The sequence below is a fragment of the Gracilinanus agilis genome, chromosome 2 (genome assembly GCF_016433145.1).
Source record: "Gracilinanus agilis isolate LMUSP501 chromosome 2, AgileGrace, whole genome shotgun sequence".
NCBI lineage: Eukaryota > Metazoa > Chordata > Mammalia > Didelphimorphia > Didelphidae > Gracilinanus > Gracilinanus agilis.
The window spans coordinates 289,832,254-289,846,651 of record NC_058131.1 but is presented as its reverse complement, the minus strand read 5'-3'; the positions used below and the strand labels follow the sequence as shown (position 1 = coordinate 289,846,651).

Genomic DNA, 14,398 nt, shown 5'->3' with positions numbered 1-14,398 from the left:
ACAGGATGGCTGGGCAATTGCCCTTGAAATACCCTTAGTGAAGCCAAATGCAACAGAAAGCAAAATCACACCAATTTGATTCCTAATTGATGTAATGCAAGCAGCAAATGAGGAATGAAGTAAATAGCAGGTCAGTAAGCTGTAGCCTTCAACAGGGCACAAAGACCATTAAATAATGGACTCCTCAGCACAAACAGAATGGCAAACATTCTGCTCTCAACCTTATCAAATACTGGAAGACAATAAAATTATATATGTAGGGAGACTGACTTGGACTATAATTTCCTAGGAGCATAACAAAAGAACTATATGCAAGGTCCAGAACACTGGAATGAATGTAAGCAAGAGAATCAGTATACATTTCAAAGACTAAAACCACTTAAATATTTTATTTATCAGTCACACAGCTGAAATTTCAGTTCCCCTAAATCCACACATTTGTCAACATTTGTCAAAACAGGATCCCAGTCCTTACGGGTCAATAGCAAGAAAGACAAAAGTGAGTCTTGCACAAAGTAAATTATAGCCAGTTTGAGTCCTGATCTGTAGATCCCCACACAGAATACTTCTGGGTAGATGAAGAAAAGACACTCCATTTCATAACTGAAGGGTTGTTTATGACACTGACTCCCCTGATATGCCATCAGCTAGGATAATAAGTATGAATGTACTCTAAAGAAAAAAAGGGAGCTTAGGCCCTTCATTTAGGTGAAAGTGTTTTGGTTTCTGCAGGGTCAACTCTTTCTCTTACAGATATACACACACACCCTGGAGCTAGTATATAGGAGTGCATCATTCTATCACCTACAAATTCACAGATATGGAAAATGGATACAGCTCCAATACTAATTGCCAAATGGTCAGATCACAATAATGGTCTGAAACAGTGAGGCTGAGTTTGATTCAAAAACATGAATGGATCAAAAGCTTTCACGAATCCATTTGGACTAGAAGCTAGATACTGTAAGGAGTTTATATACCACTCGGTTATTTTTTCCAATAATAACAATGTGCTTGCTCATAGAACAAGTAGTTTGTTATCAATAAATTTAGAAGACAGATCTGTGATCTGGAGATGCATCACAGAAGTTTAACACCAAGGGATAACTATGTTCAAAGACGATATGATCCAAGGCAACAGAGAAGATGGGCTCAGGTCCTAAATGATGTGATCAGGTTCCCAAATATTAACATAGAGAGGGTGGCTTCTCAATGAAAATAACTCCTTTCTGCCACCATTAATTAGATGGAATCTCCCTATACCTTCAATTCAAGTCCCACTGAGGAATCAGACAGCCCAATGCAAATTAACCTGGCTGATTATATCTCAATCCTTTGGTTCATAGCAGCATATATACCCCAATTTCTGCATGTCTATCAAGCCAACCCCATCTGGGATCCCAACACAGAATGTAGGCAGAATCAGAGAGGCAGGAGACAAACAGGCAGGACTTGAAGGATTCCTGAAATGAGTGCTGAAGTCAGTTTTTGGAATGGAATAACCTCCACAAGTCCCAGTGATTTTGCCTTTTAGGAATCATGAAGATTTTTTTCATTCAAAAGGATTTTCTCCCCAGGTTTAAAGGCTGGCATCCCAAGGTAGGGGCAGCTGGCACAGCGGAAGGCATCACCCAAATAACACTGTTGAGAGAAAGAGAAGTAGAAGTTGAAAGTATCTACTAAGGAAATACACACTGAAAGGCCAAGAAGTAATCCCTGAACTTTTGCCTTTCTCCCCTCCCACTGGTCCTCAAGTAACACAGCTAGCTAAGATTTCATGCTCACTAGGGCCACATATATGAAAACTTCATAGTCTCCTAAGATAAATCAGGAAAATCTTAAAATGGCAACTAACAAGTTCAGGACCTGATAATTTTTAGAAAATCGAGGCAGAGTCAAAGGTAATAATTCAAATAATGAAATTAAAATAAACAAGAAAATGCACATATGAAATACCAAGTCTATAAAAAAAATGAAAAGAAAAAAGGTAGAGGCAGGAGAAATCTCTACCATAAGGCGGTTAAATAGTCTCTGAGAATGCTTAATGTCCTCAAGAGAGGGAGCTTTTCTTCCCAGAGTTCTGTTTCACTTTATCTTACCTGTAATTATTTGGATCATAAGATAGTTAGAGGTAGAACTAGTTTATGTGCAACTTTAGGATAAAGAATAATATAATCGAGGTACTCTCTGAATTCTGGCAATCTACCAAAATATTTACATTTCCACAAGCTGACTTGGGTTGGGATTTCCTCTGCTCCTTTGCTTTCTCCTGCTCCAGTTCTTCTGCTAGGCCACACGTGCTGAATAAGAGATAAAATACTTAAGAACCAGAAACCCACAAATCCTGAAAAATAGCTTCTACAGCTTTTGGTGGATACAAGGTCCCTCTCTTTTCATCAGCTTTCCAGCCATCCTTTATTTAGAGCTGGTCCCAACAGAATTACTTTCTCTCTTCTAGGTAATACACAAAGAGGGAGACATAAAAAAAATGGAACCAGTAAGATAGATTTAAAGCTCAACATGTTGTTTCCCTCCACCCATATCACATGATAATACTTCTAAGAGTTAAACTCTTTGCTTTATTAGATATTCCTTGAGAGAAAGTAATGATATCTCCCTAATACTCACCAGTTTTTACAGGCCTTCCTTCTTGTCCCTTCTCCACACGAAGCAGCCCGTAGGGAAGCTGGATCTGGCTTCTTCAAATCCTCTGGATCCAAGAGTTCATCAGAGTCAATGAGATCCTAGAAGATGTTCAGATTAATCTAATGACTAAAAAGCAACCTCAATTAGAAAGCTCTCATATAGTAATACTGAAGGAGGGAAGCAGTAGTATAAAAATACAAAAATCATTTATACTTAGCTTTTCCACATACAACTTACAAGTTTCATAGACTTATCTTCCCAGTTATATTAAATTCAGTTTAACATTAAAAATCATTATGGGGACAGCTAGGTGACTTAATTGATAGAGCCAGGCCTGGAGATAAGAGGTCCTGGGTTCAAATCTAGTCTCAGATACTTCCTAGCTAAATAACTCTGGGCAAGTCACTTAACCCCCATTGCCTAGCCTTTACTGCTCTTTTGCCTTGGAACTAATTCTTAGTATTGATTCTAAGACAGAAGGTAAGGATTAAAAAAATTATCATGCACTTCCTGATACCCACAACCTGATAACAGAGGAAGGATATCCAGAAGAATGTCACAGAGGATAATCACGAATTGTCTCCAAAAACAAAGATCACTTTATAAAGTATAGCTAAATCATTAGCACATACCATAAATTAGATATAATATGATTTCTATATTATGGGTAGGAAACACAAGCAGATGAGTATGTTAAGGAATGAGTAAAATCAAATGGCCAGCAAAAGAGTCAAAACTTAAGAATTTCTAGAATCTAAGTGTGTAATAATGTTTCCACAGCCAGATGTGGATAGTGTCACCTGTTTTGTTTTGTTAAAAAGGGAGCATTCTATGAGGATGGAAGGAAAAAAGGCAATTCTTTTCCACAAGTCAGAATTTTCCCTTGAAAAATTAGTCAAAAAGATTTTTTTTAGTGACAAAAAGTCTACATGTGAATACACTCATTTTGTTTTGGGTTTATTATACCAAATAACGGGAAGAAAAACTTTAAGTTGGGTAGAAAATAATGATAACTTCACTGCTGAAATTCTACCCAAAAGCATGAAAGACACTTCTAGCAAGTATGGTTCTAATATACGATTGTTCATACCCAGCATGGAGGTCCTGAAAAGTTTGCTGGAGGTACAATCAATCACTTGGCTCAGCATTGGGCCCAACTCACCATGCCATCATCGTTCATGTCACTGGCTGAAAGTGTCCACAGCTTGACAGCAGTAGGGTCCACAGCAGGTTTCTCTAAAAACAACCAACAAAAAAATAGCAAGCTCTAGAGAGCAGCCAAACACAGTCTATGTGACACGAAAAAGTTCCTTCTTCCTAGCAATACAATGACTTTATAGATACCAACTCACTCAGCCTCCCTTATACCACCCAATGTGAACAAGGAAGGCTTCACCCTCTTTTTACAGATGGAAAAATAAGGGTAAAAAACCCTCAAAAGATCTGTCCCCAAGGCAGAACATGCAAGGCACAAGTTAATGGCAGAACTGGAAATAGATCTCAGGGCTTTTGATTCTGAATTTATCAGAGGAATGCTGTTTTTGGGCAGGCCACAGAATTAACAATATAGATCAGGAAGAAATGAATAAAACAAGCTCATTCCTCATTCTGGGACAAATGTTCAGATAGGCAAATGTAGCCCATTTCCAAATTAGCATGAGCATAACTGCACCAATTTTCTTTGTTAAAATCCCAAGAACAGTAGTGATGGGAGAAAGAGAAGCAGGATAAAGAAATGTTTTTTTTGTATACAACTGGGCAAATGAATGTAATCTCACAAGTGACATAATCTTAGGGGAAACACTATATGGGGAAAATTAACTTTCTTAGCCTATATAAGAATACAAAGAAACTGAATGAATTCTTAAGTACACTAGCATCAATAAGGGCTCTTTTCATTGAAAAATGAAACCTAAGTATTAGAAAGGTTAATTTACTGGAAGCTTTACTTCTCCATTTAGACTCTAGTTCAGTCTTTAACATATTCCCCTCAGTGCGGTATGGAATTAAAATGTACTGGGTTGGTATAATCCTAGGTAACCCTTACCTGAAACAGCAGTCTTCTTGGGAAAGGAAAGTTTAAGCTGAGTAGAAGAGCCTACTTCAAAGTTTGGTTTTTTGCCTGTGACCTGAACAGAGACCAGGCTGTCACTCTGGTAACCCAAGTGTTCCTGTACTGACTGTACCTCCTCTGGGGTTAAGGACTCCTTCTGCAACTGAAATTCAAGGCACAAAAAAGTGTGGTCTTCATTGAGAACAAAACTCACTCATGCTATAGTATTATAGTATGATCTTTTAGCATACCAAAGGTCCAAAGGATAGAATATGCAGAAATAAATGATATAACCTCTACAAACAGTATCTATTTCTTTATGTTTCATATTTAATTTTTTTCTGGTCAGTCATGACTAGATTTCAACTTTCTTTCTGCTAATGCCTATCCTTAGAAATTTAGAGTGCATTGCAAACATTAACTCTTTTCTTACCATTTCTTCTTCCCACCTTGGCAAAAAACAGAATTACCATTTTAAAGGGGGGAAAAGGGTATGCACACATATATACACACAAATCCAACCTCAAAGACCTCTATCACAAAGGAAATCAATGACCTAGTCAGAAATCAAGGTGATGCCTACAACCATTTTTTTTTTAAACCCTTGTACTTCAGTGTATTGTCTCATAGGTGGAAGATTGGTAAGGGTGGGCAATGGGGGTCAAGTGACTTGCCCAGGGTCACACAGCTGGGAAGTGGCTGAGGCCGGGTTTTCCTACAACCATTTTTAAAAGTATAGTGCTAGTCACATAATCTCTAAGAGAAATCTCACAAAATACAATGATACAGAAATATCATTGTTAAAGAATAGACATTCTAATGACACATTTCAGGAACTTTTTATAACTGGGGCAGAAACAATATGGAAGCATAGAGGGGAGTTCTATGGCATGGATTTCTTCTATACCATGTTTTGGTAAGGTAAATTCCAGCTCACTTGTAAACATACCTCCTTCACTTCCACAAGCCCGGAAAGTGTTAGGGCTGAGCAGAGTTTAGCTGCTGTCTTCACTCTGCTTTCATGTACTGTCAAAAAGAAATGGAATAATCATCATAGATTCAAAAGATGATTATTAAAAGCCACATCATATGTAGAGTAGGAGCACAATTAAAACAGTACTTTATGCTTGTCTAACTTTTTAAATTTTCAAAGTGCTGTTGCAACTCATTTCAAGGTCCGCAGTTTCATATCATCTCAAGAGGAGCAACGGATATCTTAAGTTCCTATTTTGCAAACCCTGACTTAATGCTTCAAGTGAAGACTCAAGGAACAGGGACAGTTTCCCATACCTGAAGTTGTCTCCACTGGCTCTTTCAGAAGGACTTGCCCACCTGGTCGAAGGATTCTAGCAATTTCTGCCAAAATCTCAGTGCTATGCACGGTTGTACTTCCTGGAACCAGACCCGACAGAACAACATCGAAGCTAGATTCTTTATGAGCAGCTGAGAAGACAAAATGAAGAAATCCGGCATCACTCAAGATGTTGAGTCCCAGCAGCAGCACCTTCCCTCCAAATGACAAGAACATTAGAAAGGTCACAGGCCTCACACAGAAAAAGAGACATCTATCTATCTTCCCCAGTTTAATGGTGGTTCAGTAGATCTTAAAGGTGTTATTGTATTCCTTTCTGTAGCTATTATCTTATTCTCTCTTCTATATATGTTCCCCTTGCTATTATTCTCACCAATACACCTAGATCCACCTATATGTTCAGGTACAAAATAAATTAGAAAGAAAGTGTGTGGTTATATGGGCTTTTATCCTCTTCTGCTATATAATCCTCTGCAATTATATCAGTTATAAGATGTACTTTGATGAGTAAACGTACTCTTTTATTATTGCTCTACAAAAAAAGAACAGATCATCTGACAGCATACCAGTTTTGTATCAGCCAAAGCATGAAACCCCAAGGATCAAATCCTACCTCCCCTCTCCCCCTGCCAGCTAAAGAAGAGCTGAGGGCAAGTTCTTACACTGTAACAGTTGGTTGATGTTTTCCACAGACACGTGACTCTCATCACCAGCTAGTACCTGTAGTTTATCCACCAGACCTTTCAGAGCCTCCACTGGAGATGACCTATCCCAGATCACTGCCACACGCTGCCCAGTTGATATTCCATACTCTGCCATTGTTGCAATGTCAACAACCTGAAAACTAATGACCAAAGGATAAATCAATGCTGAGCAGAGGTAAAAAGTTTAATCTAAAAAATATAATAAACACAATTAGCATTTTGGTACAGTCTAGACCAACCACTGAGGGATGCTGGCATTAGAAAATCATATTGTTGATGAGACAGCATAAATAATCTTATTACTTCAGATTTCCATAATCCCAAATTCCTAAACTAAGCACTAACTTCTCTAGGGAGATCTCTGGTCTTCTTAGAAGAAGAAAAGCCAAGAAAATATAATTAGATCGATATGAGAAAGCAAAGAAGATTAATTTCCTTTTGAATCATATGCAAAAGCAGAGAACTTAAAACACACGTCACTGTCTACAAAGTAGAAGTTATCAATGAGTCAGAAAGGAAGGGAAATTGGCATACTTCCCTTGAACACAAACTTTTTTTTTTCAAGGTCAAATGTTTAGTAAAATAATTTCCCCCCTTTCACCAAAATAAATAAAAACTTAAGTGTTACCTAGTTTTGTAGGGTTCAAAAAGTTCTTTTGCATGAAAATCAACCTTCTACTGTCCTGTGAGATTTTGTGGTAGTATAGTGGAGAAAATACACACACAAAAAAAATGAAGTTGGAGACATTTATCTAGCTAGTCTAGTGTTTTCTTTCTTTTTTCAAAAGTCAATGCTGCCAAGTTTCTGAAAACTAGGCTCTTAAAATAAGACACTGAGATAGAAAGTTCAACATGATTTAGGTAGTTCACTAAGAAATATATAGGAGGAAAAAGCGGTAAAATCTTTACCTTTCTGGTCAATTTAGTACCCAGAGCACTGAATTTGGGAGTAACTTAAGATCTGAGTTTGAATCCCAGCTCTGTTACTATCTGTATGGAAGTCACAAACCCTTTGGGCCTCAGTTTCCTCAGCTGTAAAACAAGGAGATTTGGGCTAGATAATCTCTTGCTTAGATCCTTTCAGCCCTGTTCCTGACTTTCTGAACTTCAAAATCATGCCTCACTGAAAAATTCTCAGTCCCTGGGGCCTCTTCAACCTGGAACATCCTACCATGTTTGCAGTCTTCTGCAAGGCCTGACCCTCTTCTCCTAGTGGTGACTTCCTCCAAAAGACTTTATTTTGTGAAAGGATTCAGGCCAAGTAAGCTCCTTGAGGGAGCTATCCTTTCTTTTGCCTGTATTTGTATACACAAGGCTTAGTACAGTGCCTGGCATGTAGTCAAGTACCTAATAATGCTTGTTTCCTTCTTTCCCCTGTATTCTAAGACCCCCTAAACTTTCTGGGCCTCTGGAAAGAATTTGGCCATTAGTCTTTTCTCTTCCAAATGATAAATGTCTGACTTAACCTATACAGGAAAGGTATGTTGACTTTTAAAATATATTTGAAAATTTCATTCAGCTGATTTTTTAAAGCTAATCTTTGGACTACAACTCAGGAATTAATAGTAATTTTAAATCTCCTTATGTAATAACCATCTTTTCTTCTAGTCAACCAGGTTGCTGACCATGTCAAATTCTTTATATCTCTCACCTAGGATGGTGCTGAGCACATAGCAGGAGCTAGATAAATACTAAAGACTTACTAACAGAATGACAAGAATTCATAATCTTGGTCAAATGGTTGGCAGTTACTGCCCTGTTAGAAATAGGAAAGTTATGACTTGCTTTCAAATAAAGAGAGAAAAAAGTCGAATTGGTCAGAGCAAGGTATTAGGTGATGGGTTTGACTTACAGAAAGGCCAGGTATTATTATAAACAATGGCAATTAAATTGTAGCATATTTCAAAATTTAAAAAATTTTTTTACAACAATCCTCTAAAGAAAATGATGCAAGTAAGAAATCAAAAGCTCAAAGAAGCTAAGAAGATTCTCATCATATACATATAAGGAACAGACATAGGACTTGAACATGGGTCTTTCACCAACTCTTTTCACTGAGCAACACTACCTCTCCTTTTTTTTTTTTTAAAAAACCAGAGAGCCAGGCCTGGAGATGAGGGGTCCAGGGTTTAAATGTGGCTTCAGACACTCTCCAGCTATGGGACCCTGGGCAAGTCACTTGACTCCCATGGGTAGTCTGATGAAGCCTATGGATTCCTTCTCAAAATGTTTAAAATGCATAAAATAGAATATTTAAGATTAAAAAGGAAACCAATTATATTCAAATCGTTTTATCAAAAACAAAAAACCAAGTTCACTAACCCCAGGTTAAAAAGAGGTAGATTAAAATTAGTATATGGCTTAGATTAGTACAACATGACTACTACTAGAAATACAGTTCAAATTTAACTGCTTTCCTGATAGTAGAGTAGAAATAGTAAGGTTGAAAAGAGATCTAGGTTTTGCCAGCTCCTGAAGCAGCTTGATGTCAGGAAAACCTGTGTTTAAATCCTGCCACTTATTGGCCATGTGATCTTAGGACAGCCTCTAAGCTCCCTTCCTTATGAAACTTATTCCTAAACTTATGACCATATGATCCTTTGTCACTAAACTTCCTAACCCTATTTCTTTATCTACAAAACGGGGATAACAAACAGTACTTATACTACTATCTCATTGTGAGGATTTTGCAAATCCTCAAGAAATCAGTAGGAGGTATTAACATGGTAGGAGTTCACTCTCGAAAAAAACACTCTCCAAATTCCATGTAAAAGACCTCCAGGAATTGATGCAGAGCCAGAAGAACATTGTACACAGAGACTGATAGATACACTGTGGCATAATTGAATCTACTAGCAGCAATGCAAGAATCCAGGACAATCCTGGGGAATTTATGAAAAAGAAAACTGGCCACATCCAGAGAAAGAACTGTGGGAGCAGAAATGCAGAAGAAAAATATATGATCAATCACGTGATTCAATGGGTATATGACTGGGGATGATGACTTTAAATGATCATTCTATTGCAAATATGAATAATATGGGGTTTGAACATACATGTAAAACCCAGTGGAATTGCTTGCTTGTCAGCTCAGGGAGGGGAGGAGGGAAGAGGGACAGGAAAGAACACAAATCATGTAAGCATGGAAAAACATTCTAAATAAATAAATTTTTTTTAATTTTAAAAAAATAAACAAAAAAAACACTCTCCAAAAAAAGACCCATATTTTTTAAAACTCCCAACTAAAGTATATATACTAAAAGGATATTCTTAGCCAGCCACTAATCTAAAAATTCTTTTAATTTCTATCCTAAAAGAGCATATTTGACATATGAAATTTTAAGCTACATATTCCTATAGCTTAATGTACATAAATGGGGCAGCTGGGTGGCTCAGTGGATTAAGAGCCAGGCCTAGAGACTGGAGGTCCTAGGTTCAAGTCCGACCTCGGACACTTCCAGCTGTGTGACCTTGGGCAAGTCACTTGACCCCTATCGCCCACCCTTACCACTCCTGGGCTAAGGATGGTCCCTAGCCCGGATGAAAAAGGAGGAGGGTTGGGCGTGGGGCTAGCAACCCCACCCTGTAAAAACTACATCTGCTAAAGAAACTGCAACCTAAAGTAGGGGCAGCTGGGCTAGCTCAGTGGATTGAGAGCCAGGCCTAGAGATGAAAGGTCCTAGGTTCAAATCCGGGCTCAGACACTTCCCAGCTGGGTGACCCTGAGCGACCCATTGCCTACTGGTTGTGGCCCTATGCTCCTAGAATGGAGTCCCAGGATAAAAAAAAAATGTACATAAATAAATAAGAGATTATTAATAAAGAAATCTGGGTGCTAATAATAAATTCAATATCATTGTTTCACACATAAAAGCCAATCAATCAAGAACTTAAAAGCACTGAATTGCTACATGGAGACAGGAAAGAGTGTTCAGGGAAAAGTACTAAATTGCTAGAAATAAATACTGATTATCTTCAGGGATATTAAAAATGCTTCATTGCTTTCATGAACAATGGAAAAGGCTGAATCAGGAAACAGACTTTTTCCTCCTAGTTTTTTACCAACTACATTCCAATATAATTTTCATAAAGAAAACTAGGCTATCTAGGAAGTCTGCTAAATTCTGTTGTATATACTATATCCCGTTTTTAGGTAGAAAGAAGATGCCAGGCCTTTTTCAGTATGGCATCACAGAAGTAGAAAATTCTAAGAGTGCCACTACTTATCTTTCTTTCTCAGTTCAGTTTACTTGCCTCTATTTTAAACAGGCACATAAAATCTTTGTTCTTCATATCCATTTTGCCTAGTGGGAGTCCTCCCTAGGGTGGAAAAAGGAGCTGGCTTTGAAGCTTCCTTTTCTACTGCTAGAATCAGAGTATTAGATCTGCACTTTACGATATCTCAATGTTTCAATGGGAACAAGTCACTAATTTAGAAGATATTAAAAGTGCTTTGTGTTTGTACCTCCCAAATTAATATCTAATAGCTAGAGGATGGCAATAAAATGCAGCCTAAATATCAATCCTAGAAAAGAAGGACACAGGCTCAGCTCTCTTGGTAACAGGAAATACTGCAGGAAATGCTTAAAAGTTCAAATATGAAAACATGATATTTTCAATCAGAAAGTTTTAGGTTTGATAAATCTGTCCTTAAAGCACAAAAAACCCACTCCCACAAAAGAAAAAAAATAAACTAAGTAAGCTTTCTTAGAAGCTTTAACTCAAGCTAACTTTGAATTATTTCCACTTCACCTCTTATAATTATTAAGTCATGGTCATGTTATTGTCAACTTTATTTTTGGAACCCCAAGTTTGCCCCTGTCCCTAGGAAACTTACCTTAAAGGAAGTCCCACACTGACCTTGCCTCAGACTGGACAGTAAAATAAACAGTAAAGTACTTAATGATCCCAGTTTAAGTGGGACTAGTAGCCAGAATCAAATCTAAATACTCTTTTTGTCTTAGAAGTTTCTCCAATTGTATCAGAGACCTCTTCCTAGGTAGCTCTGCTGGAATCTTCCTTTTGTATCCATGGTAAAGCATCAGCCTCTCCCTGATAACACAGTCCTGGACTCCTCATTTCCTTGTTGCCACTGTAAAGCTAATCAATCATACTTCCCAGTCCTTAGTTCCCCAAAAGACATATAAGACCCCTATGTTCTATTATTCTTTGGAAATCATCTTTGACAGTGTGTTTTCCCAGAGACACTGTGTCCCCAGGGCCCCTAGAGCTTTTGCTCTATGTGGTAGTTAGCACTTGGCTCTGTGTGACAGTGGATTATTAAGGACTTGTCTCTTATCCTGATTAAATATTTTATTTTTATGACTACTTTAGTGGTTCTGTGTTTTTCCAAGTTGACATTACTGACCTTGGATATTAAGATATCTCTCTTCCAATTCCAACATTCTCTACCTAGTTACTTCTACAAGGTATGCTGGTGGCATCTGAAGTCATGACCTCCTGAACCATTACACCTCTCTTGTCAATGAGGACACAAAAAAATAATACATGTAAAAGTTGGAGGCTTTCAATTTCAACCTAAAGCCTAATTCTGTAAACTAGGTTGATGAAAAATCCTGAGAACAATGGCACTTACACTGCAGAAGAGATTTTTTTTTTTTAAATAGGACATGACAGAAATAAGTAGTTAGGGAAAGGGATCAACAGAGAAAGAGAAAACTCAGAGGAATGCAAATCAAAATCTCTGCATCCAGAGGTAATGAGGGGAAGTCAGGATTATTTTGAGGATATAAGTAAACAGTTTCAATAATAATACCCATGTGATACAGTTTCCATCTAGTCTTCTCATGTGACACAGTGAGGACAGAATTTGAGATCTCTAACTTCAAAGATCAGTAGTGACTGTGATGCCAGATCTTGGAGGGCAACAAAGAATTAAAAAATACTATGCTCTCTGGGTTATTATTTTTCCTGGTCTAACAAGGGGAAGACCTATTGCTTTCATCCACAAAAATATCATACAACTCTTGGCACTGAATAACTGTAAAACAGAACAATTCTGTTCACGGAGATCTGCGAAACAGAGGGGAGAAGATTCTAGTTTTCCTAGAGAAAATTATCCACAGACAAAAACAAATTGGTCCTATCAAGCTTAGTCCCTAGCAGGTAAGTCCACAATTCTAAGGGTGTATAGCCCACCTTTTGTAAGTGGCAGAGTAGTAAGCTGCTGGGCCTCAAAAGATGCTCAGCAAATTATCTTTACCACGGGTAAATAACAGACTGTGGTAAATAACAGACCTCAGATCTGACCAACTTCCATATTTCACCTTGGACCCCAGATTTAATAGTTGCTGTGTCAAGTTGTGTTCTATTAGGGCAAGGACATGTGATGTAAGAGCATGAAAAAGACAAACTTCTTTGTTATGTGAAGCCCTTTACAATCTTTCCTGATAACATATCACTTGTCTCCTGATCTAGATATCCCAGCCAAACTGACCTACTTACTGTTTTCCCATACAGGACAAATCCCACTTCTCAGCCTTTGTACAAGCTGGCATATTTTTTTTTGCGCGCTCGACCACCCACCCCACCCCAGCTTCCTTCAAGACCCAGCTCAGGTGTCACAACCCCCAGGGGCCCCCTCTGGTTCTCTCCAATTGTTAGAACTCTCACCCCAGCCAAGATGATGATTATTTTGTGTACTTTTCTGTTCTGCTCCCTCGCGCCATCCCCACCCCCCCAGCCCGACCTAAGCTCCCTGGGCACTGGGCCTGATTTATGAGCTCCAGGAGCTCCAGGAGCTGGGACGAGTTCTGAGGATGCAAGAATCCAATATTTTACAGAAAAGGGACTTAGGCCCCGAGAGGTCAAATGACTTGTCAAAGGCCATGCGAGAAGTAGATAAGTGGAACCGATTAGAAAGCAGGGGAGGAGAAAGGGAAGGCATGGGGAAGGAAAGGGGGAAATAAAGAGAGGAAAAGGGATGGGGAGGGGCAGGCCAGGAGAATGGGGGAGAAAAGCGAGGGGTGTTAAGGGGAAAAGGGAAGAGGAGAGAAAGAGAGAAGAGGAAGGTGAAGGAACGAAGGAGGGAGGGAGGGAGGGGAAAGAGAGTAAGGGGAGTGAAGGAAGGATGAAGATACTGGCGGGGATCGGGGGGACGGAAGCAAGGACAACAGAAGATACCAGAGTTCTTCCGAAAAGGAACTGGGATTCCCAAGTGTGGCGAGGTAACTGGATAAGAGGAAGCGGAATAATCCGACGCAGGGACGGCCAACGCTCAACCAAGAGGCCACTCTTCAGCAGCCGGCTGCGCACCGTCGGATTCTCGCGAGAGAACAAGGTACTTACGTCCCGGAGACGCAGAGGAGACTCTTAGATGCGGGGGGGGCGGGGGGGAGTAGAGATGGGACGGGGAGGGGTGTGGATAGAAAGGGATGGGGAAGGGGAAGGGGAAGGGGAAGGGAAGGGGAGGGGAGGGGAGGGTGAATGGAACCTGCGTGCGCACACCCGCTTTAGACGCTGAGGAGAAACGGGATCTCACCGTCCTTGGGCGTTCTTCACGCTCCGCCCCCTCCCTCCGCGCACGCGCACGCACACTGGCCTCGGTGGGGTCACGTGTAGACTCTTCGCGGACCGTGCCCACTTCCAAGATGGCGGCGGCGGTGGCTGGGTGCCTCCGTCAGGCAGGCTGGAAGTTCTTGCGGCTGCAGTGCAGGCCGGGTG

The 14,398-nt window shown here is 39.5% G+C and overlaps 1 protein-coding gene across 2 annotated transcripts; it reads right to left on the bottom strand.

The window, feature by feature from the left end:
* Window positions 1-360: 360 nt before the first annotated feature.
* CIAPIN1 (cytokine induced apoptosis inhibitor 1) lies at window positions 361-14,101 on the bottom strand. Of its 2 annotated transcripts, none has more exons than XM_044661395.1 (9): window positions 14,024-14,101; window positions 6,674-6,855; window positions 5,990-6,142; window positions 5,649-5,725; window positions 4,694-4,862; window positions 3,809-3,882; window positions 2,629-2,744; window positions 2,219-2,300; window positions 361-1,641 (listed from the first exon to the last, which is right to left on the bottom strand). In XM_044661395.1, the coding sequence occupies exons 2-9, from the start codon at window positions 6,828-6,830 to the stop codon at window positions 1,531-1,533; spliced, it is 939 nt and encodes a 312-aa protein (XP_044517330.1). In that variant the 5' UTR covers window positions 6,831-6,855; window positions 14,024-14,101; the 3' UTR covers window positions 361-1,530. The 2 variants fall into 2 exon arrangements, with proteins under 2 accessions (XP_044517330.1, XP_044517329.1); XM_044661394.1 differs by having other exon boundaries at window positions 13,859-14,034.
* Window positions 14,102-14,398: the final 297 nt, after the last annotated feature.